The 25,100-nt window shown below is 43.4% G+C and overlaps 1 protein-coding gene across 1 annotated transcript in view; it reads right to left on the bottom strand.

The window, feature by feature from the left end:
• Positions 1-25,100, bottom strand: part of gig2o (grass carp reovirus (GCRV)-induced gene 2o) — a 68,213-nt gene that overhangs the window by 16,850 nt on the left and 26,263 nt on the right. Inside the window, exon 5 of the mRNA XM_060847009.1 lies at positions 328-561. Coding sequence (XP_060702992.1) covers positions 328-561 — 234 coding nt within the window. The remainder of the gene's footprint in view (positions 1-327; positions 562-25,100) is intronic.

The following is a 25,100-nucleotide window of genomic DNA, read 5'->3' as shown; positions in this document are numbered from 1 at the left end:
ATCCCCACAAAGGCAAACCAACCCACCGGCAATCAGTAAAACCAGAACTGTCCATTCTACAAACTGGACTGCTTTGATGATTCCTTTGCATTCCAGCCTTCTGATTTCTGCCTCAACTTGCAAATGGCAGGGGGTGGGCCTTGCAGAACCATGGAATTGGTTCCTGCTCAATGTGCAAGGTGGCCTTGGCTCTTTCAATAGTCCCTAGCCCTTCCTGAAAAACTTCCAGGTATTTAATTAGGACTTCACTCAGGCAGCCATTTTTTAATCAAAAACTGTTGAGCCAATCTGGGTGAATCTTTCTCAACCAATTTTGCCCCATCAAACTTGAGCCCAAGTCTTCTACAACAATCAGTGGGAACTGAACCAGCTGTTTCTCAGAAGAGCCCGGAACATAAGTTGTATCCTTAATCTCTAAAGGTTCCACAGTATAGGTTCTCAGTTGAGCTGAGTCCTGAACTGCTGAAGCCATAGGCTCCTCTCCAGCTTGGGGCTGACCAGGTGCCTGGTCTCCAGCAGTCTCCGAGTGCCAGTGGCCCAAGGTGTTTCGTTCCTGTCCAGCTGCAGAAACATGGCAGCGAAGTAGCCAGCTGCAGGTACTCCCCACACTAACCCTGTCTCGTGTACCCATTAAGGTGTCAGTATCTGAGCTGGTGGGAGAAGAGGCAGCACAGAGCCCAGTCTTGCTGGTGCTTCCTCTAAGGCATTGTGTTCTCTTATCAAGTGGGGTCAGCTATCCAAGTCAGGATGGCAAGTGATTTCAATGGGAACCTGTCGGTGATGGTGTTCCCATATATCTGCTGCCTTTGTCCTTCTGGATGGAAATAGTTATGGGTTTGAAAGGTGATATCTGGGGATCCTTGGTGAATTTCTGCAGTGCACCTTGTACACACTGTTGCTATTGAGGATTGCTAATGGAGGGAGTGGATGTTTGTGGATGTGGTGCCAATCAAGTGGGTTGCTTTGTCCTCGATGCTGTCAAGTTTCATGAGTGTTGTTGGAACTGCACCCATCCAGGCAAGTGTGGAGTATTCCATCACACTCCTGACTTGTGCCTTGTAGAATTAGGAAGTGAGTTACTTATTCCTAGTCTCTTGTAGCCATTATATATGTGGCAAGTCCAGTTGAGTTTCTAGTAAATAGTAATCCCAGCATGTTAATAGTAGGGGAATTCAGTGATGGTAACACCATTGTATGTCAAGAGACAGTGTTAGTTTAGTTCATGTTTTCACACTCAATCAATTTGCATTTACTAAGAGGTTGCCAGAGTCCATTGCTCATATTCCTTTTCAGCACAGCTCATACTTAAATCACTGAGCATGGACATGTCACATTTGGGATGTCACAGTTGCTACTTTCTCCAGATCACAGCTGCTAACATCTTTTCCCATGACAAGGAAAGCCAGACAGCCTGGCAAGTGGGACCATCACCTTCCGATTAGATGCTAATAGGTTAAGTAAGTAGGGGGAAAAAAATAGACAAATGGTACGCAGTGTGGGAAAATGGGAAATTGTTCATTTTGGAAGGGAGAACAAAAGAACAGAATATTATTTAAATTGAGAAAGCTGTAGAAAGCTGCAATACAAAGTGGCTTGGGGTGACTTGTCCATGAAACACAGAAAGCTAGCACGCAGGGCAGCAGGTCATCAGAAAGACGAATGGAATGTGGGCCCTTATTTCAAAGGGATTAGAGCATAGGAGTAGGGAAGACTTGCTGCAACCATATATGGTGCTAGTGAGACCACATCTGGAGTCCTGTGGGAAGTTTTGTTCCCCTTATTTAAGGAAAGTAATTCACAGGAAGCAGTTCACTAGGGCAATCTCTAGTACAGAGGGCTTGTCTCATGAGCAACGGCTAAACAGGTTGGAACTCTACTCCAAGTCTAGGCGATCTCGTTGAAACGTAGGATCCTTAACAATCTTTATAGGGTAAATGATGGGAGGATGTTTCCCCTTGTAAAAGAGTTTAGGACCAGAGGACATCATCTCAGAATAAAGGGGCACCAAGTTAAAACTAAGATGAGGAGGAATGTTTTCTCTCAGGAAGTTGAGAGTCTTTGCAAATCCTTATCACACAAAGATGTGGGGGCAGGTTCCTTGTGCATATTTAAGGCTGAGATAGATTCTGGATCAGTCCGGAAATCAGGGGATCGGGCAGGAAAGTGATTATGAAGAACGTTGGATCAGCCTTGATCCTATTGAATAGTGGAGTAGGCTTGATGGGCTGAGTGATCTCCTCCTGAATCCAGTTTCTCATGGCTTTATGGTCTAAGTTGCCAGGTTTTGGTGGCCTCATCCTCTCAGTATGTCAAGTCTCTTAAGAATGAGGTCACCTCTCATTCTCTAATTCTCATCTCTCATTTGGAGGCTGAGGGTTGACCTTATAGTCATGAGGAACATGGATAGGATGAATAGCCACAGTCTTTTTCCCAGGGAAGACGAGTCCAAAACTAGAAGGCGTAGATTTAAGGTGGGAGGGGAATGATTTAAAAGGGACCTAAAGTGTAATTTCTTTACCCAAAGGATGGTGCATGTATGGAATGAGCTGCCAGAGGAAGTGGTGGAGGCTGGTGCAATTACAACACTTAAAAGATATCTGGATGGGTACGTGACTAGGAAGGGTTTAGAGGGCTATGGGCTAAATGCTGGCAAATGGGACTAGATTAGGTTGGGATATCCAGTCGGCATGGATGAGTTGGACCGAAGGGTGTATTTCCGTGCTGTATATCTCTATGACTATATGATACTATATCCTCTGTGCTGACAGGATGCGTTGGAGAATGGATACATTCCTGTGCCCTTGACCCATAGCAGGACGGCTGCTGTAAAACAAAGGAGGAGAAAGTGAGGTATGCAGATGTTGGAGATCAGAGCTGCAAATGTGTTGCTGGAAAAACACAGCAGGTCAGGCAGCATCCAAGGAGCAGGAGAATCGAACGTTTCGGGCATAAGCCCTTCCTGATGAAGGGCTTATGCCCGAAACGTCGAATTTCCTGTTCCTTGGATGCTGCCTGACCTGCTGCGCTTTTCCAGCAACACATTTTCAGCTGCTGTAAAACAAAGACTACCACCTCCAAATATGGTGATTCCAACTTCACAAAACCCTCAGACCGAAGGGGAATGAGGATACACTGCTGCCCAAAACAGATGGCTGGTCTCCTGAAGATGAGGCTTCGAAGCCTGGGCTTCTCTAGGCTCCACAGAGGTCTTACTATATGGGCCCAGACAGTGTGTGCTGCATCATTATACCATGCTAGACCCTTCACAACTGGAATCTACAAGCTGGAGGGGGTTTGCAATGCCTTGGATGTAGAGGGAATGGGTGATCAACAGCAATTTTCTGAAGGTGATGGCAAGGATGAGGAATAAGGCATTGACCAGGAAGGACATCCAAGAGAATATGATAGCGTTATCTGTCATTGAGAGTGAGAAGCCTGAGAGACTTAGCTGAAATCTGCTTCTAAGATGAATAGTTAGGACTTTCTTTGAATGTTTCAGTTTCTGTTGGTTACATGCCAAGGAGCTCCTGCTCTGTGCAAAGTACACATAGACCTGGTTGGCTTTACAGTTCTTGCCCTCCCCTGATGCTAAATAACTGTTTTACTATCCATTTTATTGGATGTTAAAAGTGGATTTCAAAATATTTACACAATACACTCCGAATCATCATTAAAGAAAAAGCAGCAATCACTAAAACTGGGCAATAATGTTGCATAGCACTAGGGAAAAGCAGTTTCGAAGGCTTCAGTCAGCAGTTGTTATCTGAGTGTTGTGCAGGAAAGTCCCTCTATGTTGGCAACTGGTTGACAGAAAACATGAGACAGCGCCTTATGAGCCCTCCGCTATTAGCTGACCTTCAGTGTTTTTGAGTTTTTGTTGGCAGCTAAATACTTGAGCATTCAGTAGAGCAGTGTTTAACCCAAAAGCAAGAGAGGAAATGCTTTTTGCAGTTTCTATTGGCGAACAGCGTGTTCTGAGGGGGAGGGGAGATGTGAGCGACCAACTGTACAGTAGTTTTCCTCCACCCCAGTTGAGGATTCAGGACTGCACTAGGACACAATGGGAGGGAGAGAACAAAACTAACTGAGGGACACATAGATGACACATTCATTGCATGTTATCTTGCATTTTTGTAACTGAATAAGGCATGAACACTCTTACAATGTCTGCTTTGATGTAGTTGTCACTGTCAGAGATGGCTAAGTTGCACCCATTTGACAGATGCATGTAAAAGTGAGGAGCAGAAGCAGATAATTCAGCCCTCCGAGCCTGCTCTGCTATTTAATACAATCATGTTGATCTAATCTCAGGCCTCAACTTCACTTTCCTGCCTGCTGTCCATAGCCCTTTAATCCACTACTGATTAGAAATCTGTCTGTCTCCTCCTTAACCTTATCGCAGCTTCCACCACACTCTGGAGCAGTGAGTTCCACATCTTCTTGACCCTTTGACAGAAGCAATTCCTCTTCATCTCTCTTTTAAACCTGCCACTCCTTCGCCCAAAACTATTCCCTCTCATTCTAAATTACCCCACAAGAGGAATCATCCACTCAACGCCTACTTTGTCAATCCCCCTTAGCATCTTATATCCCTCAATTAGATATCTTCTCATCCTTCGAAACTCTAAAGAGTTAGAATATATGAACATAAGAACCAGGAGCAGGAGTAGGCCATCTAGCCCTTTGAGCCTGCTCAGTCATTCAATAAGATCCTGGCTGATCTTTTCGTGGCCTCAACTCCATTGACCACCCGCTGACCGTAACCCTTAATTTTTTCATCATTCAAAAACAAGTATGATTAGATTACTTACAGTGTGGAAACAGGCCCTTTGGCCCAACAAGTCCACACCGACCCGCCGAAGCGCAACCCACCCATACCCCTACATATACCCCTTACCTAACACTACGGACAATTTAGCATGGCCAATTCACCTGACCCGCACATCTTTGGACTGTGGGAGGAAACCGGAGCACCCGGAGGAAACCCACGCAGACACTGGGAGAACGTGCAAACTCCACACAGTCAGTCACCTGAGGCGGGAATTGAACCCAGGTCCCTGGCGCTGTGAGGCAGCAGTGCTAACCACTGTGCCACCGTGCCGCCCAAGATTAGACTTACAGTGTGGAAACAGGCCCTTCGGCCCAACAAGTCCACACCGACCCGCCGAAGCGAAACCCACCCATACATTTACCCCTCACCTAACACTACGGGCAATTTAGCTTGGCCAATTCACCTGACCCGCACATCTTTGGACTGTGGGAGGAAACCGGAGCACCCGGAGGAAACCCACGCAGACACGGGGAGAATGTGCAAACTCCACACAGTCAGTCGCCTGAGTCAGGAATTGAACCCGGGTCTCAGGCGCTGTGAGGCAGCAGTGCTAACCACTGTGCCACCGGTTAGACTCTGAATATTTCTTTTTGAGGACAATTTCCTTGGGAGTTACTTCTTTTAGATCAGATTACTTACAGTGTGGAAACAGGCCCTTCAGCCCAACAAGTCCACACCAACCTGCCGAAGCGCAACCCACCCAGGCCCATTTCCCCTACACCACGGGCAATTTAGCATGGCCAATTCACCTAACCTGCACATTTTGGGATTGTGGGAGGAAACCGGAGCACCCAGAGGAAACCCACACCAAGAGTCGCCTGAGGTGGGAATTGAACCCGGGTCTCTGGCACTATGAGGCAGCAGTGCTAACCACTGTGCCACCATGCCACCCTAAAGTATCTTAGCTTTAAAAACATTTCCTGAAGTAGCATCAATTACTTCACTGGGTGGGAAATTCCATAGTTTTACAACCTGCTGGTGAAGAAATTCCTTCTCAATTCAGCACCAAATTGGCTCCCCCTAATTTTGAGACTATACCCTCTTGTCCTAGTTTCACCTGCCAGTGGAAACATCCTCTCTACATCTATCTTATCCATTCTCTTCATAATTCAGTTTCTGATGAAGAGCTCATGCCCGAAACATCAATTGTTCTGCTCCTTAGATGCTGCCTGACCTGCTGTGCTTTTCCAGCACCACACTTTCTGACTCTGATCTCCTGCATTTGGCAGTTCTCAGTTTCCCATAGTCGGAGGGAAGTCTGTTAAGAACAAGCTGCCCATCTGATCTCTCCTGCTTCTAAAAATACAACCCAGTTTTTGAGTTCAGGGTGAAACTAATCCTTCTTTTGAAGGAGTGACAGAAGAAACATTTTAAGATTGTGTTTCCTGAGCAAGCAGTATTATGTGTATGCCTGGATTTGTGTATGTGTTTGTGCATATGTTTGGTAGTATTGAGAGGAATAAGCATTTTTGCTTTGAAATTATTGACTGTGTATGTTAACCAATTATGGCTGCACCTTTGAATAAGTTTTCTTTTGATAATCAACAATAATTGAAACCTAGTTAAATCCTGTTATTGAAACTCTGGTAGAGAAAAAGTACTGAATTGTTCACTTTGGTAACCCAGAAAATATGTTTTATATTAAAATCTAATAAAGTTACCATAATGCCACTCTCGCATTCGAGTTTAAGCTGGGGGTCACTGCACCTCATGTACAGGAATGAGTTTGAGAAAGCAGGCCCTACATGGTAAGCTCAGTCAGCACAGGAATTGACCCCATGCTGTTGGCATCAAAATTTAAAACTATCGAATGTAGCTGTGGAGTTGTCAGTATGTGAGCTGGTGAAGTGGGTACAGGAGGCAAGCTGCTTACTCGCGTTTCTCTGAAGCTTCTGTCTATTTTTCCTCAGAGTGAGAAGAGTGGATGTCAAATGGGACCTGCCTCTTGACTGCTATGACTGTGCTATTGAAACTGGTGCCTGTCAGAGATCAAGAAGAGAATGCATCATGGGCAGGGTGCAGAAGTTTGGGCGTGTGAATCCATTCAGAGTGAGCAATGGACAATGCTTCTTACTTGGTTGTCAGGACACAGAGGATTCGGCATTTCTACATGAGGCCCCTTCCTTACCAGCCCGATCCAGGGAACCTCCCCTCAGAGGGGATGAGAATTTGAATGTTGGACACTCCACCATCTGCCTTGGCTATTTTTGCATTATTGTGAACCATTCTCTCCTGGAATTAAATAAAATGACTCAAAGGGAGGGACTGAAAGCATAAGATTTAGGAGAAGGAGTAGGTAATTCAATCCTTTGAGCCTCCTGGGTCTTTTATTGAGTGAGCTGAAAGTGCCTTGCACAGCTTGTTAGTGCTGATGTCAGTGGGAGAAGGTGGTGTGGTGTCCACACTGAGTGAGCGCGAAGTATAGAGGCCACACGCCATTAGTAGTGAGGTATATTAGGATGGGTAATAGAGAGGGAGGGAAGATGTTGCATGCAGTAGAGTTAGAACATGAGCCTTTGTGAAAGGTAAATGTGGTAGCAGAGATAGGGTGAATGTAAGGTAACAGAAAGAAGACAGTGTTTGGCCAAGCAGAGAATCTTATTGATCTGGTCCTTTCTCCAAATCATGGAGACCACATTCACCTGGGTGGCAGCTTTGTACCAAGTTGACAGGATCTAGAGAAACTCAGCAGGTCTGGCAACATCTGTGGAGAGAAAGCAGAGTTAACATTTTGAGCCTCGTCACCTTTCTTCAGGACTGTTCTGTCACTGGACCCAACATGTTGGCTCTGTTTCTGTCTCCACAGAAGCTGCCAGACCTGCTGAGTTTCTCCAGCAATTCCAGTTTTTGTTAGAAATTGCCAGTATCCGCAGTTCTGTGTTTTTGGGGTTTACTATTGTGGCTTTCTTTAACAGTCCTGGGAAAAGACCATCACCCTCTTCTGCACCAACCCGTCCACTAGGATCTCCAAATCCCTTTCCATGAAGCGGGATGCCACTTTCCCCTCGTCAACCACGTCCAGGGCAAGACATGAACCATGCTGGACAGTGTTTGGCCTGACAACACTTGACCAGTTACAGAATGGTTGTTTGAGGATGGCACAGGCACCAGGAGTCCTGGTATGCCACAGTGTGATGAATATGTCCATCTACTGAGAGTGAGAGAATAGGACAAGCAGGGCTTCACATTGGTGGGGTGCATGGGTAATAAGGCAAATTTGGAAAATAGCACAATAAAACCTGACAAAGAGAAACCCTCCATGCAATTGACTGAAAATGACAATTAGACAATTTCTGATAAGATTCAGTTCTGTATTAATATACCAAGAGGTCTTCACTTTTACATTTCAACTGCCTCACACACAAAGCTTCTCCAGCAATTACTCCTCATAAAAAAAGACTGGATTTTATTCTGATTTAGACTTCACATCCAGGTGATATTGTGGTGCAGATCTTTGTGTAATTGAATTGAATTGAATTAAATTGAATTGAATTTATTGTCACGTGTACCGAGGCACAGTGAAAAGCTTTATCTTACGAACAATACAGGCAGACCACAGAGCTAAGTAACATAGATAGTAAGTGATAGGCAAACAGCAGCAAAAACAAAAACACAAGTACAGGTGAATGTTAAGAGTTTGTGAGTCCATTCAGTATTCGAACAACAGGAGGGTAGAAATTATTGCGAAACTGGTTGGTGCGTGTGTTCAGGCTTCTGCACCTTCTCCCCGATGGTAGAGGTTGTAGGAAAACATTGCTAGGGTGGGATGGATCTTTAAGAATGCTAGTGGCCTTTCCTTGACAGCGGGCTGGGTAGATGGACTCTATAGATGGGAGGTTGGCCTTTATGATTTCCGGTCCGAGTTCACCACTCTCTGTAACCGTCTCCGATCTTGAGTAGTATAGTTGCCATTACCAGGTGGTGATACATCCAGACAGAATGGTGCACCTTTGAAAGTTAATGTTTATGAATTACCTTATGATGGAAGGCTAGACAGGCTGGCCTTGTATCCTCTGGAGTTTAGAAGAGTCAGAGGGGACTTAATAGAAACATATAAAATCCTGAGGGGACTTGACTGGATGGATGTGGAAGGAATGATTCCTCTTGTGGGAGAATCTAGAATGATGCATGATGGTTCAAAATTAAAAAGTCACCAGAGATGAGGAAACAAATGTTTTCTTTTGGATGGTTTGTGAATCTTTGGAATTCCCTTTTACAAGACACAGTGGATCCAGAGCTTTAAATATTTTTAAGGCAGAGTTAGAGAGGTTCTTGATTACTGAGGGGTGAAAGATTATCGGGGATATTCAGGAATGTAAAGTTGAGGTCAGCCATGATCTTACTGAATAGCAGGGTAGACTCAAAGACTAAGTGGCCCAATCAGCTCTGCTAGTTAATAGTTGTACCAGAATTTTCATTTGAAAATAGCATCACCCCCCTGTTGTGTGTCCCTTTGTATGTTATTAAATTTGTGTGTTCATTTTGAATCACTGTGCTCTGTTTAACTAAAATTAAGCTTTTTGCAAAGTTGAACTCTGTGGAAAAGCTGAAATAAATATGCCAATTTAAAAAGTATATGACCTTGAAAGTAAATAATGTGCACACACTGTAACAAACTTCCATACTGTAAAATTATGGTTTCTATCATGCTTGGAGTTGCTTAAAGCAATTATATTCATTTAAAACAAATGTATTACTTAGTGCTAGTAGTGGACTGTCAGATAAATTATTTGAGTTCTGTGTTCAGTCATTTGTAATGAAATGACTTTCTGCTTTGCTATCTTACATGTATGAATAGTGTCTTTGTGCAGTCTGATGAAAATTCACTTATTATCTAATAAGGTTTTAGAAGCAGTCTTGAGAAAGAAATTTGATTATCACACACAAAGGAAGGTTCAATCACTAGAGCATTGAGGAGTATCAACCTGAGGAGTGACACATCATTCCCTAGAGTCTGAGAAAAACTAAGTCTAGTGATGGAACTCAATGATGAGATTGTGCAAAAAGTATTGATAACAAACCAAAAAACATTGAGGTTAGTTTAAATGCTAGGAGACGTTATGGAGAAATGCATTTGGCACGGTTGAGAAACGTGAAGGAGGAAGTACAGAATATCAGAGATATTCATGACTGTATAAGATAAACAATTATCTGCCCACACACTCCAAGATGCAGTGCAATATTGGCAGGGTATACAGTAACACAATCATGAGTGCATTCACAGCAAATACATTATTAACCTATGGGACCAGAGTGTGCTGGTTGATCAATATCCAGTTGATCAAGAGGTCTACATAATCAATTTTTTAATATATTGACTTTTGGTATGTAGGCATTTCTGGATAGGCCAGTATTTATTGCCCATCCCTAATGCCCAGAAAGCAGTTAAGAGCTAACTACAGATCTGGTAAGGATGACAGATTTCCTCCCCTAAAATAAATTAGGGAATCCAGATGGAACTTTTCCTTCAAGTGAGCGTCCTCATTAGACCCTTAATTTCAGATTCTTTATTGATTTAAATTCCACCATCTAATATGGTGGGATTCAGAACCCAGATCCCCAGAACATTAGCTGGGTCTATGGATTGGTAGTCTTGTGATAATACCACTAAACCATCATCTCCCTATGTAAAAATGCACACTAATTAATAGGTGTATAATGCAGGGAAGTATACACATGATTGCTCTACTTTATTTGGAAAAAGTGAGGACTACAGCTGCTGAAAGTGGCAACAGTTTTCGTCTCAGAGTCTTCACTGTCAGCAGCCCTCACTGTCTCCTAGTCGCTGTCACCTTACTGCGAACCTCTTCCAAAGATGCACACCTTGAAGAAATTCTCCTCCTCCCTCCACTAAGATCTCAGCGAGTCTCTCTCTCCCTGCACCCCCCTCCCCTCAGGTCATTTCCTCTGCCCTGAAACCCTTCATATCCTGAAGCAGACCTGCTCTACATTATTTGTAGCATCAATCGCTTGAATAATAATGCAACTTCACACCCACAACCTACTACTTTAAAGTTGTGAAGGTCACGATTATAAATAAACTTTGCGGCATTTCAGGGATATAAAATTTTATCAAGAGTGCTGGTTCATAAGGTGCTGGTTAAAGCAAAGTTTGAATATTCAATACTTTTTCATGCATAAAGTATACAAGGAGTAATACTCAGTGAACGTAAGGGCAAAGTGTAACAATAATTGGAAAAATAACAAGAAGCAACATGAGGAAATGTGGAATATTGCGCAGAGGAGTCATGGAAACAAATTCAACAGTGACTCACAAACAGATAAAAACTTGAAGGGAAAACATTACAGAATAGGAGGGAAATGCGTGGATTGTGACTAAATTGAATAGCTTTTTTGAAGAACTGTCAAAAACATCTTAGGCAGAATGATTTGTTTCGTTGCTGGATCATTCCAAGATTTATTGAAGAAAGAAACTTGTCAGTGCGGGTTATTAAAATCTAAGGAAAATAAATAAGATTGTTGTCATCAGGCAGAAGAGTCCAGTCACACTCCAGGAATTAATGGGGAATTCCAGAAAATGCCAGCTCATGCTGTAATCTGGGTAGAGGCATCAAGTTCCCCTTATGAGGCTCTGAAACCTGAATACAGGCTGAGGTAACTAGTTGTTGTCAGGAAGAACTGCTTAACAGATGCTCTTAATAACTTAGGTGGCAGTAAAATGGCTTCTCGATACAAATAACATGACAAAACGGCTTCTAGGCTGCAAATTAACAATTCTGCGAAAGCTGCATAATTGACTAACCAGTCTGCTTCAATAGAGATTAGCAGACAATGCTCCCTTTACAGCATAGAAATAAGTAGACTAGATAAGACATTACTGGCCAACCAAACTGACTTTCAGATGCAGGGGCAAAGGCTTGGTAAGTGAGATAATGGCGGCCTGAGTGTTGGAAAACAAAGTTGGTTCCCAGGAAATATCATTAGACCAAGTAGCTGTCAAATAAAGCATTATCATGTATTGACTGGTAATTGTCTGAATGTACATAGCCTGTACCTTTCTTTAAGATAAGTATAAAAATGTCTTTGTTTTCAGCCATGTGCACAGCTCCTCTGAGGAACTCAGAAGTGTATATCCTCTGTGTTTCCAGATGCTCTCTACCCAAACGTATGAAGAAATAAAGAATAAAGTCTTAAAGAACCAGACCAATTGTGAGTGCTCATTGACCGATCACGCAACAGAGAGACAACCCCCCCGGGGGTCCAAATCTTCATCTGGTGCCATGACTCGGATTCAATATGGATGATTTGTGCACAGCGGTGTAAGAGGCTTGAGTCCTCCACTATTGAGTGTAGAGAAATCGGCCGACCAGACATGAGTATTTGGTTTTCCTCTCATTCAAGTTGTGGTTGACTCGACCCCTTGCTGCTTATCATCTCAGCCCGGCCTAAGAAGGATCGGCATTGGTAAGAATTCATTCAGAAAAGCTTCAAAAGGAGTCTGGGACTCCAGGGAGTCGGGGATTGCCACTACCAGCTCAGGGACCTGCATAAGGAAGTACTTCAAATGAGTTGGGGACTCAAATTTGGTCAAATTGGCATTGTCTAAATTGATTCCAAATTATTCTGAGAAAAATGAAACAGAAAAGTATTGCAATATATTATAATGAAACTGTCAGGATTTTAGAATGTGGAAAATGTTTTGCTGAAATTATTAGTCTTGCTGTTCATTATTGGGTTGTTGAGTAGTAAAAGTTTTAGGTCAAGATTATCTTCGCTGTTGCATCTGTGTGGCTTGGCTTGGCTTATCTAGCTTTGCTGTTTTGTCTTGTTTGTCTGCTATGGCTTTGTTCTGTTTGTTTTGGTGTTTGTTCTTTGTTTATCAAATATAGAGTGTGGTTGCTGCTTATGTCACGTTAAAAAAGGAAAGGTGGCCAATGATACAATTGTTGCACACTTGGCAAAGCAGCGATGTGCCACTACCAGGATTTATGTGGCTAAACTCCCTAACCTTGACTGTGTTCTGGAATGTGAGTGCCTCATTACCCTTAAAATGTTCGTGCGTGTGTGTGTGTGTGAGAGAGACAGAGACAGACAGACGGACAGACAGACAGACAGAGATTCAGCATTGATTCCAAGCAGCTTGCTGAAAGTCTAACCCTTTGAGATTCAGTTTGAATGAACATTTGCTTGTTGGTGATTGTATGTTTGTGTTTTGTTCCCTGGAACTTGAGATCCGTGACTGTTTTGAATTTGATTTGCATTTTGGGCATTTAACATGATTTCTTTTAAGGTTAAGGATCCATCAAAGATTATGAAATGAAATATTAACGCCTGTTCTTCTTACAGGCCATGACTGCCCTACTGTCACTTTCTACCTAATCACTTTAATGCTTACATGAAAGCCAATCTTATTTCATTTCAAATCAGTTTAATATTGAGGAAGACAACATAGAGTCATAGAGTCATAGAGATGTACAGCATGGAAACAGACCCTTCGGTCCAACCCGTCCATGCCAACCAGATATCCCAACCCAATCTAGTCCCACCTGCTAGCACCCTCCAAATCCTTCTTATTCATATACCCATCCAAATGTCTCTTTAATGTTGCAAATGTACCAGTCTCAACCACATCCTCTGGCAGCTCATTCCATACACGTACCACCCTCTACTTGAAAAAGTTGCCCTTTAAGTCTCTTTTATATTTTTCTTCTCTCACCCTAAACCTATGCCCTCTTGTTCTGGGCTCCCCGACCCCAGGGAAAAGACTTTGTCTATTTGTCCTATCCTTGCCCTTCATGATTTTGTAAACCTCTACAAGGTCACCCCTCACCTCTGACGCTCCAGGGAAAACAGCCCCAGCCTGTCAGCCTCTCCCTATAGCTCAAATCCTCCAACCCTCGTAAATCTTTTCTAAACCCTTTCAAGTTTCACAACATCTTTCCGATAGGAAGGAGACCAGAATTGCACGCAATATTCCGACAGTGGCCTAACCAATGTCCTGTACAGCTGCAACATGACCTCCCAACTCCTGTACTCAATACTCTGACCAATAAAGGAAAGCATACCAAATGCCTTCTTCACTATCCTATCTACCTGCAACTCCATTTTCAAAGAGCTATGAACCTGCACTCCAAGGTCTCTTTGTTCAGCAACACTCCCTAGGACCTTACCATTAAGTGTATAATCTTCGATTCTGCACCATTTGACATCAGTATAAACTTGCTCTCAAATTCCCCATCGTTTCATGCTACTGCCAAAGATCATTTTACATGTTGTACTAATCAAAGAATTGACTAAAGGAAGTAAAGCAGTAGCACTAAATCTGGGACTCAGGTGCAGAATCATTCTGTTCCAGGATGAGAGCAATTTTAGTTATAATTTAAATCTAACATTGAGGAAAATCATTTCAGACTTTAACATTTTTTCATTGGTTGGGGGAATTGCATGAACCTTATTTAATTTAGTTACAGTTTGTAAAACTAGAAGTATAAAGATTGATCCAAAATATCCCAAACCATATATCTCATTTTTTTCAGAAAATGATACTATCAGATTTAATTTTGTTTCAGAGTCATTTGTTTTCACTTAATTTTAAGACTGCTGTGTTTCATTGGTGATTATGATGTACCAGTCGTAGCTTAATTTTATATCAATTCCCCTCCCTCAAACTCAATCGAAGTTTCAGTTCAATATTATGTTGTGATTAATCATGTAACAAAATTAACATCCTATTGTTAATATCTGTGCCTTTGGATTCGGCCATTATTTGTGCATGAGAAGGTTTTTTTGTTACCATGTGAGTGGACAAAACCTTTTAAGGTAGCTGTAGTTATTTCACGGCCTATAGCATTGTAAATGAGCAATGACTGGGCAGGACCATTTAAGGAACCTAATCTGGGATTTACATTTAGGGACTAGAACCAGGTAATTGTAATGGATTTCAGAGTTGGAAACTGTATGTATTTTATATTTAAATATTAAATACTGAATAAATGAATTTCCAGTTTATATTGATGGCTTTTAAAATGTCTTAATCACTTGTTCAGTTTCCACCTCTGAATTACAGATAATAATTAAATTGTTGTGGTTCTGTTCGCCGAGCTTGAAGTTTTTGCTGCAAACGTTTCGTTCCCTGGCTAGGGAACATCATCAGTGCTATTGGAGCCTCCTGTGAAGCGCTGCTTTGATGTTTCTTCTGGTATTTATAGTGGTTTGTTCTTGCCGCTTCCGGGTGTCAGTTTCAGCTGTAGTAGTTTGTATGTGGGGTCCAGGTCGATGTGTCTGTTGATGGATGTTCTTGCCGCTTCCGGGTGTCAGTTTCAGCTGTAGTGGTTTGTATATGGGATCCAGGTCGATGTGTCTGTTAATGGAGTTTGCGGATGAATGCCATGCCTCTAGGAATTCCCTGGCTGTTCTCTGTCTGGCTTGTCCTATGACAAGCTCCAATAGCACTGATGATGTTCCCTAGCCAGGGAACGAAACGTTTGCAGCAAAAACTTCCAGCTCGGCGAACAGAACCACAACAACAGACACCCAAGCTACAAATCTTCAACCAGACTTTAAATAATTAAATAATTTATTATTTTTAAATAATCAATTGTATTAGCCCTAGATCACAAAATCAGAATTAACTGGCAGGATCACTTGGTTTCATTCCTTTACACGTTGTCAGTGACCTGTCTCATTGCCTCATGATTAATTTGAAGCATGGCTGTATTAATTAGTTGCTAATGAAAGAATGGAAAGACACCTTACTGGCCAGTTGAAGGAATTCTGCATGTGATTGGGACATGTATAGCAGATGGAACTGCCCAAAAGCTGGGAGGTGTTCACGGCTGACTGTGAATGGGTAGCTGAAAAAGTAAAAGGGTCATGGAAACAGTGTAGGACCACTATGGCTGAGGAATGTGCAAACAGGGTAAAAGCAACTACGCTGTAAAATAAAGAACTTAGATTCTACTCGGAATCCTGAGCCTATATCTGGCATATTGACCTTATTTGAGGATGGGGATTTTATTCCTGCATACCCACTGAGCCCCTAACATCTCCTGTTGTCCCCAGCACACCACACCCTTATTACAAACTTTTCCTTCTTTTGAAAATGAAACATCCCGTCTTCATAGTCAATATCACGGGAATGAGTGACCTGCGTTATCCTAAACCAAGGCCCATCCCGGGAATTAAAGTAATGTTAATGAAGCATGCCCCTGACCGCAAGAACAAACCGGCTCAATTTACTCAACATGTCCAAGGGTGATACAGATGTAAATGCAGCAAAATTCTGGGAGTAGCCTGAATACGAATGGTTTGTGTTCCAAGACTGAAATATGTGGCCATCTGTCTGACAGAAGTGGTATACAATTGAAAATAAAATCAAGAAGCTCAATCACCTTTGTTTAACCCGATGCTTTTGCAATGTTTTCCACCTGGTGTCACTGACATGATCCAGACAAACAATATGAACTAGGAATTTCCAGTCGCAAATGAGGTAAGTGGTGGTGTTCTATCGGGATGGCCAGAATCAGACAGAACCACGATGCAAGTTACAGGTAAAATAAATTATATCCAGCACTCTCGCGATCCCAAATGCTGTGTGCCAGTCCTGACAGCGTTGATTGGGACCAGGATACCCACTAGTGGCAGAACCTACCTCAGATGCCCACCTAGCGACCTGAGCAACCTTTTCCCGAGGGGACCCTGGAAATGGGGACAGGCAAGCCCCAGTATTACACCTTTGAGACTGGGATCAAGACAGCAAAATCTTTCAGGGACAAATGGCTGGCCCTTGCTTTAACTGTGGAAATGTGGCCAGTGGGGAGTGATATGTTTCTAATGTTACCTTGGAGCGAACATGGGGAATTGACATGCTTGCGTCCTAGTAAAAGGAAAATCTGCTAATATACATTGACTCTTCATTGTGCTCTTGGTATGACCCACGATTTTGGAGCCTTGTGAGAACATAGTTTTGACCCCCACACGTTGTAGTATTGCTGTTTTTTCCAATCAATCTGGCAGTTACCAAGATGTTTGGCTCACGCTGAGGCAACTGATACAATTTACAAAGTAATGGGCAAGTGGATGCAGCTGCCAAGCAGGCAGCCTTACGCCCTAAATTTCTGGTCCCATGGGGCCCCTAGCAAAACCCAGACAGAGACTATATGGGGACAGGTATGCCCGACCTGGGTAATGTAGAGAAATCACAGGGGAAGGCCTCTGCTGGAGAGGACAAACTATGGCCTCAAATAGCGTTCTCCCTTGATACTCAAACCAAAATGTGGGTGACCCCTGCTGGACAAATTTGTGTTCCTTCTTTGCTGCTGCCTATTTTAGCTGACTCTGTGCATTATTGTACATGCTTGGGCAAGGAGGGAATGGTTTATACTCTATTACAATGGACACGCCACAGCCTCCAACCTCGATGGAAGGGGCCCTTCCGGTTCTCCTCACAACCCTTATTGCTGATAAGGTCACTGGGCACCTCCATCATTGTAAGGTCATTGGACGAGCCCTTTGTAAGGGGGGAGATGATGAAAATCAAACTTACCCTGTTATGTGGACTCATTATCATTGGCATTAATGCTCAAGAAGGGACTATGTTCCTGAGCAATCAGAGACTGTGTACCATTTATGCCGAAAAGATGTCCTCGTGTGCCAAGAGACGGATTCCTTTGATGCATGGAATCTTCCCAAGAATGACTGTTGCAATGGTCAACTGCATCAAGGAGATTGGACAGTTCATTTACAGGATAAGTCTCAATGTTCTTTAACCTGTCAAGGTGTTGTGTGCCAGTTTGATTTCAGTTGTGCTATGGGCGGCCCTGGTAAGCCTTGCCTTATTCAAAGGGGTCTAAATCTGCACACCGCAAAAGAGAAAAGGGGGAAATGGCGTCTTTCACTAACAATTTGTGTTTTTTAAAGTCACAACAAAATATTTAGCCGAGATGAAGTGGTCTGTTAAGCCCTCACCACCAGCAAAGGACTCCTTGATCCCTTTCCCCCTCCCGAATCCCAATGACAGAGTATGGAACACTTTTAAGGCATTTACCGGACATAATGTTTCTATTACTTATCCCCACCTGCTAGTTGCTTGTGGACTTCCCCTAATAAGTCTGGGTTAGCCTCTCCAAATTGTCACAACTGTACAGGATGGGAGTGTGCTTACAAAAATGTGACTAAGACTATTCCATGTGCCTTAATTAAATGTACTAACCACTACTGTTTCCCTGTGGGGCGTCACATCACACACATATGCCTAAGGGAGACGTGTGTCCCTGTTATTATCGGTGTTCAGGCTTTTTGTGGTATGGGTAACAGCACCACCCACCTTCACTATGAGACCCCTAACGGCAACTCCATCTTCCCAATTGTGGGATGGAAGGAACCAGTCTGGGACAATAACCACATCTCTTACCCAAAGACCCACCTCTTTTTATTGAGCAGCTTTCACCCTAAGTGCCCGGGGCGACCTTCTTTGTGGACATGGCCTACCCATATGTTTAGGTAAGTCACAAAGACAGGCCTGCTTCTTAGTGGGAAGCCCACTTCATTATCTACACTAAATCCAGTTATTATTTTTTCAGCCAAGACAGAGCGACCGACTTCCTTGTTCTTGATGAAATAGGTATTCCTTGTGCTGTAGCCATAGGGACACCATTCCCGACTACTGTTCCCTGTCCAACTACCTGGGAATGGGGTTGGTGTTTCCCTACCAAATGTTCACTTTCACCTGAACCCTGCATTGGAGGGTTGCTAAGGCTTTGGGCAACAGTAAAGCTCACTCTGTGGGCTACGCATTTCTTTGTACTTTTTCCTTAGGAGGATCTGCAGGAATTATTAGCCATCAAAACCAAAATTATCTTATTTTCGGTCTCACTCTCTTGGGCAGCGAGACGGCCGTGGCCTTAGCAAGAGTCAAGGACATGCTCTTAGAATTACATCTATTTTCCCAACAAAACCGGTACGCTCTCGATTACCTACTCACCAAAGGGGGTGGGGTTTGCACCGTGTTGAAGGGCAAGTATATGATGGGCGTTACTGACCTCACCGAAACCATTGTCAAGCATGTAGGTAATATCCGCACCTTGGTCAATCAAATGACAGAAGGCACTGGATGGGGAGATTGGGGCTTTGGCTCATGGTACTACTGGTTGATAAATCTGGCCGTGTATGTTGGTATTATTTTACTTTGTCTCTTTGCTGGCATTGCTGTTGTTAAATGCATTATTGCCAAGCTGATAACTTCTGTTGAGAACATCGGTTCCCCACAGAAAATGTTTTTTTTTCTGCCCAAATGAAGATGAGGAGGAACGGTTGTCTACCCCCACTTCCTCGGAGGAGAACAAGTTATGGCAGTCTCTAGCGTCCATTGATTGGACTGATCTAATCTATGCCCTCCCATTCTATGGGAGATGAGGATCTGAAACCTGAATACAGGCTGAGGTAACTAGTTGTTGTCAGGAACAACAGCTTAACAGATGCTCTTAATAACTTAGGTGGCAATAAAATGGCTTCTTGATGCAAATAACATGAGAAAATGGCTTCTGGGATGCAAATTGACAATTCTGCTATAGCTGCATAATTGACTAACCACGGTCTGCTTCAAAAGAGATTAACGGACAATGCTCCCTTTACAGCATAGAAATAAGACATTATTGGCATTCGAACTGACCTTCAAATGCGGGGCAAAGGCTTGGTAAGTGAGATAAGGATGGCCTGAGTGTTGGAAAACAAAGTTGGTTCCCAGGAAATATCATTAGACCAAGTAGCTGTAAAATAAAGCATTATCATGTATTGATTGGTAATTGTCTGAATTTACTATGTGATCATGGCCTGTAACTTTCTTTAAGACAAGTATAAAATGTCTTTGTTTTCAGCCATATGCACAGCTCCTCTGAGGAAGTGTGTAGCTTCTATGTTTGCAGATGCTGTGTACCTAACCCGATGAAGGAATAAAGAATGAAGTCTTAAAGAACCAGACTCATTGTGAATGCCTATTGACTGATCACAGAACAGAGAGATGCCCCACCAACCCCAACCCCCACCCCCAGGGTCCAGATCTTCACATACATTGACTTTGATGTACCTTAACACTTTAATAATTGAAGATCAATTAAATTGAAGATTTATGTGGTGTTAAAATCTCTGTCTTTTTTTTACTTTCAAGGTGCCTAAATTTAATTAGCACTGAAAATGTCTGCTCCGGTTGGGGACAATTAAATTGGTGTTAAAAAGTGGAGAATAGATATAATTAGGATAATTGAGCATTATCCTGCTGCTGAATGTTATTAGAGATAAAACACTCCCAACTATGTCTGGAAACCATAGCCTTGATATTAACGGGGAGTGGAATATGTAGGCATGTTTTGTACCATCTGGGTTTTCACACATACAGTGCAGTCTTATTAAAATGTACAAGATTGTAAGGGGCCTGACTTTATAATTAAGCCTGCAGACAAGGGTACTGTTGTCTGGTGGACTATCCTCTACATTGCAGAGGCTGAATGCCAGCTCTCAGATACCTCCTCCTATCTTCCCCTGGACCATGACCCCACCATGAAACATCAGGCCATTGTGTCCACTACGGTCACTAACCTAATTTTATCTGGTGATCTCCCCTTCCACTGCCTCCAAGCTAATAGTCACCCAACCCCACACAGTTTACTTTTAATTCCTTCCCAAAATCCACACACAGGATTGCCTGGGGAAACCCATTGTTTCTGCCTGCTCCTGTCCCACAGAACCCATCTCTTCCTACCTTGACCCAGTCTCTCCTCCCCTGGTCCAGTCCCTGCCCAGCTATAACCACATCAGTTTTGCATCAGTTTCAGAATTTCCAGTTTGAGGAGTCCAGCCAGTTTCTTTTTACTATGGACATGCAATGCCTTTACAAGTCCATCCCCCACCAGGGTGGTCTCAGGTCTGTCTACTTCTTCCTGGAACAAAGACCTGAACAGTCCCTACCCACCACCACCCTCCTCTGCCTGGCTGAGCTTGTCCTTACCCTCAGCAACTTCTCTTTGACTCTTCCCACTTTCTTTAGGTCAGAGGGATGGCCATGGGTACCCACTTGGGGCCTCAGTTAGACCTGTATCTTTGTGGGGTATGTGGAACACTCTTTGTTCCAGTCCTGTTCCTGCCCCCACCCACAACTCTTTCACTGGTATATCGATGACATCATTGATGCTGCTTCCCTCTCTCATCCACTCCTATGTCTGTCCAGCTGTTCTCTCTCTTTGGGCTCTATCCACACTTAGCATTTACTCCTTACCCCTCTCTCCGCTATATCTTCTGCACATAAACCAACATTTTCCTAGCTACCATCAATTCTGAGGAAGGGTTACTTGACTGGAAATGTTACTCTGATTTCTCTCCTCAGATGCTGCCAGACCTGAGCTGATCCAGCAATTTCTGTTTTTGTTTTAAGATTCATGGGGGACTTAACAGCGTAAATGTGGAGTGGTTATCTCCCCTTGTGGGTGAGTCTAGGGCGTGAGGGCATCATTCCAGAGTAAAGGGTTGCACATGCAGGAGAGAGATGACATGGAATTGGTTGTCTCAGAGGGTGGATTAGCTACATTGTAAAGATTAGATTCCCTACAGTGTGGAAACAGGCCCTTTGGCCCAACAAGCCCACACTAACCCTCCGCAGAGCAACCCACCAAGACCATTTTCCTGCACCTAACACTGCGGACAATTTGGCATGGCCAATTTACCTAACCTGCACATCTTTGGACTGTGGGAGGAAACCAGAGTACCCTGAGGAAACCCACGCAGACACAGGCAGAATGTACAAACTCCACACAGACAGTTGCCCAGGCAGGAATTGAACCCGGCTCCCTGGCACAGTGAGGCAGCAGTGCTAACCACTGAGCCACCATGCCACCCTAAGGTCTGTTGAGGCTAGACAGTCAAATATATTCCAAGATAGACAGTTTTGTATGGGAATCAAGATTTACAGGAAAAAGGCAGAAAAGTAGAGTTGAGAACTATCAAATCAAACATGATATCATTGAATGGCAGAGCAAACTTAATGGGCTGAATGGCCTACTTCATATGGCCTTGTGATCTAACTCAACAGCATGCACCTCTAAGCCTCTAGTGGCTCCCTTCCCTCGACATCAGCTTGTTTGATGGGCTTGGCTTCCAATGGGCACAGAATACTCTGGAGCAATCCACAAGGCCAGGTACTAGAATACAAATTCATGACTCCCAGCAGGAGTAAGTTTGACATTGGGACCTGTATGATGGGATGAAACTGGGAGAGGAGGAGGAGGGTAGGTCTCAGAGTGGGGAGCATATTAGGAGCACAGGATGCATTCTGGATCTTGTTGGACTTGGCCCACAGTGCTCAGAGGGCATTTCACCCTAAAGCTGCCTTCACCTCAGCCCAGTGGCAGCTTTCCCAGGGTCGAGAAAACCCGAGACCAGACTAAATCAGAGGATGTGAGCCTTGTCAGAAGGTTTAAATTCCTCCCCACCTGGGACCGGTTGGAGGAGGGTTCAAGTTGGAGTTGAACGTTTGAAAATTTTATGACACATAACTTTCCCCCATATATCAACCCCTCCACTGTCCAATCATACTTCCTGGCACCACTCCCGAAAAGGGAAAATACTTGAAAATGAAACTGATACAATAACAATATTTAACAGGCATCTTGACAATTACATGATGTAGAAGAATACAGACCGTGAGGAGGCAAAAGGTTTTTAGGTTGGAAAGTTGTCATGTGTTGACGTAGGCTTGGTGGGCCGAAGGGCCTGTCCCTTTGCTGTGCTGTTCTTTGATCTTTGAACATGCTGAGTATATTGGAGCTCCATTTTGAAGTATCCTGGATGAGTTTGACCAGTGTGTGACATTTGCATCTTAAATTGTTTCGACTAATATGACAGTAAGGCTAACATTCAAAATATCTACTGATGCAGTGTTGTTTGCTATTTTGGAAACTACCACAATCTTTATAATGCCACTTCCCACTGTTTTACTGCAGTGTAATTCCATTGAACTGTCAATCTCTAGTCACACCACATGAAAATTTATAAAGTGTGGCACTTTTACAGGTAATGGATCCCTCCCTGGTCTCCATCATCTCAAAATATACTCAGCCTGCTCACAAGTTGAGTGTTCATTGATCATAGCTTTTATGAGGACCATTGGCCTTTGAGATCTGGTACCTAGATTCAACCAAGGATAGTGTTTCTCTTCCAAACAAGAGTCATCCCAGTCTCAAAACACTAACCTTCTTTCTCCAGAGAGGCTGCCAGAGTTTCTCCTGCATTCTCTGACTTTACAAATGCAAATCTTTTTTATCGACTGCAAACTTGGGGGCTGGCACGGTGGCACAGTGGTTAGCACTGCTACCTCACAGCGCCAGAGACCTGGGTTCAATTCCCGCCTCAGGCGACTGACTGTGTGGAGTTTGCACATTGTCAGTGTGGGTTTCCTCCAGGTGCTCCGGTTTCCTCCCACAGTCCAAAAATGTGCCCTGTGCAGGTTAGGTGAATTGGTTATGCTAAATTGTAGGGGAATGGGTCTGGGCGGGTGGTGGGTCGGTGTGGACATGTTGGGCCAAAGGGCCTGTTTCCACGCTGAAAGTAATCTAATCTGAAACTTGTGAAAATTCCACAACTGTTCTATTAAGTAACAACAAAATCTGTTAATGGTACATTTAATGTAATAAAATGCCCCAACCTCATATGGGGTGTATAAATTAAAATTGAGACTCGGAACAGGAGATTGTGTGCAGACCAAAGTATTGTCTTTAGGAATGTTACATGACTAACCTCATGAGTTGGAGATGCCCGTGTTGGACTGGGGTGTACAAAGTTAAAAATCACACAAACCAGGTTATAGTCCAACAGGTTTAACTGGAAGTGCTAGCTTTCAGAGCAATGCTCCTTCATCAGGTGATAGTCGCTCCGAAAGCTAGCGTGCTTCCAATTAAACTTGTTGGACTATAACCTGATTTTTAACCTCATGAGAGCACCATCTAGTGTTTCACTGTGGTATTTTCCAATTTCTTCCAACAGCCAATCCTGTAGCGGCTGTGCTCTGTCCATTGGGAATGGTAAACACATTAGACAGAAAAATCTGAGAAAAGGTGACAAGGAAGACACTTATCCAAACACAATATGCTGGAGTACTTAAAGGCATCTGACATGGGTCAGCTATAAATAAAATTGACAGAACAGGGGATGCTGGAAATCAGAAACAAAAACAGAAATTGATGGAAAAACTCAGTGGGCCTGGCAGTATCTGTGGAGAGAAATCAGGGTTAACGTTTCAGATAGAGAGACTCTTCCTCAGAATGGATGGATCAGCTACAAAGTAAATAAAACAACATTTGACCAATCAGTTCAAGTACTCATACAGAGAATGTACCATCGAAATGCTCCAAGAGTTGAACATTTCAATGCCACTTACCCGTATCCCTTAATTCCTTGCAAGAGTAAGAATTTATCAATCTCTGCCTTGAAGACATTTAACATCCCAGCCTCTACTGTGCTCCATGGCAATGAATTCCACAGATCCACCACTCTCTGGATGAAGAAATGTCTCCTCATTTCTGTTCTAATTTGACCCCTTCTAATTCTAAGGCTGTGCGCACGGGTCCTAGTATCCCCACCTGAAGGATTTGCTTTCTTAACCATGGACTCAATCTGCAAGTCAACCTTTCGAGAATCCTGGACTAACATTCCCAGATCCCTTTGTACTTTGGCTTTATGAATTTTCTCACTGTTTAGAAAATAGTCCATGCCTGTATTCTTTTTTCCAAAGTGCAAGACCTCGCATTTGCTCACATTGAATTTCATTAGCCATTTCTTGGACCACTCTCCTAAACTGTCTAAATCTTTCTGCAGCCTCCCCACCTCCTCAGTACTACCTGCCTGTCCTCCTAACTTCATATCATTGGCAAACTTCGCCAAAATGCCCCCAGTCCCTTCATCCTGATCATTAATATATAAAGTGAACAGTTGGGGCCCCAACACTGAACCCTGCGGGACATCACTTTTGTCACTAGCTGCCATTCCAAAAAAGAGCCTTTTATCCCAACTCTCTGCCTTCTGTCAGACAGCCAATCCTCAATCCATGCCAGTAGCTCACCTCGAACACCATGGGCCCTCACCTTACCCAGCAGCCTTCCGTGAGGCACCTTATCAAAGGCCTTTTGGAAGTGGAGATAGATAATATCCACTGGGTTTTACCTCTTCAAAGAATTCTAACGGGTTTGTTCGGCATGACCTCCTTTTACTAAATGCGTACGGACTTGTTCTAATCCTATCCTGCTCTTCCAAGAATTTAGAAATCTCA

Source organism: Hemiscyllium ocellatum, chromosome 29 (genome assembly GCF_020745735.1).
Source record: "Hemiscyllium ocellatum isolate sHemOce1 chromosome 29, sHemOce1.pat.X.cur, whole genome shotgun sequence".
Taxonomy (NCBI): Eukaryota; Metazoa; Chordata; class Chondrichthyes; order Orectolobiformes; family Hemiscylliidae; genus Hemiscyllium; species Hemiscyllium ocellatum.
Note: the sequence above shows the minus strand (reverse complement) of the source record. Positions and strands in the feature narration are given on the sequence as shown.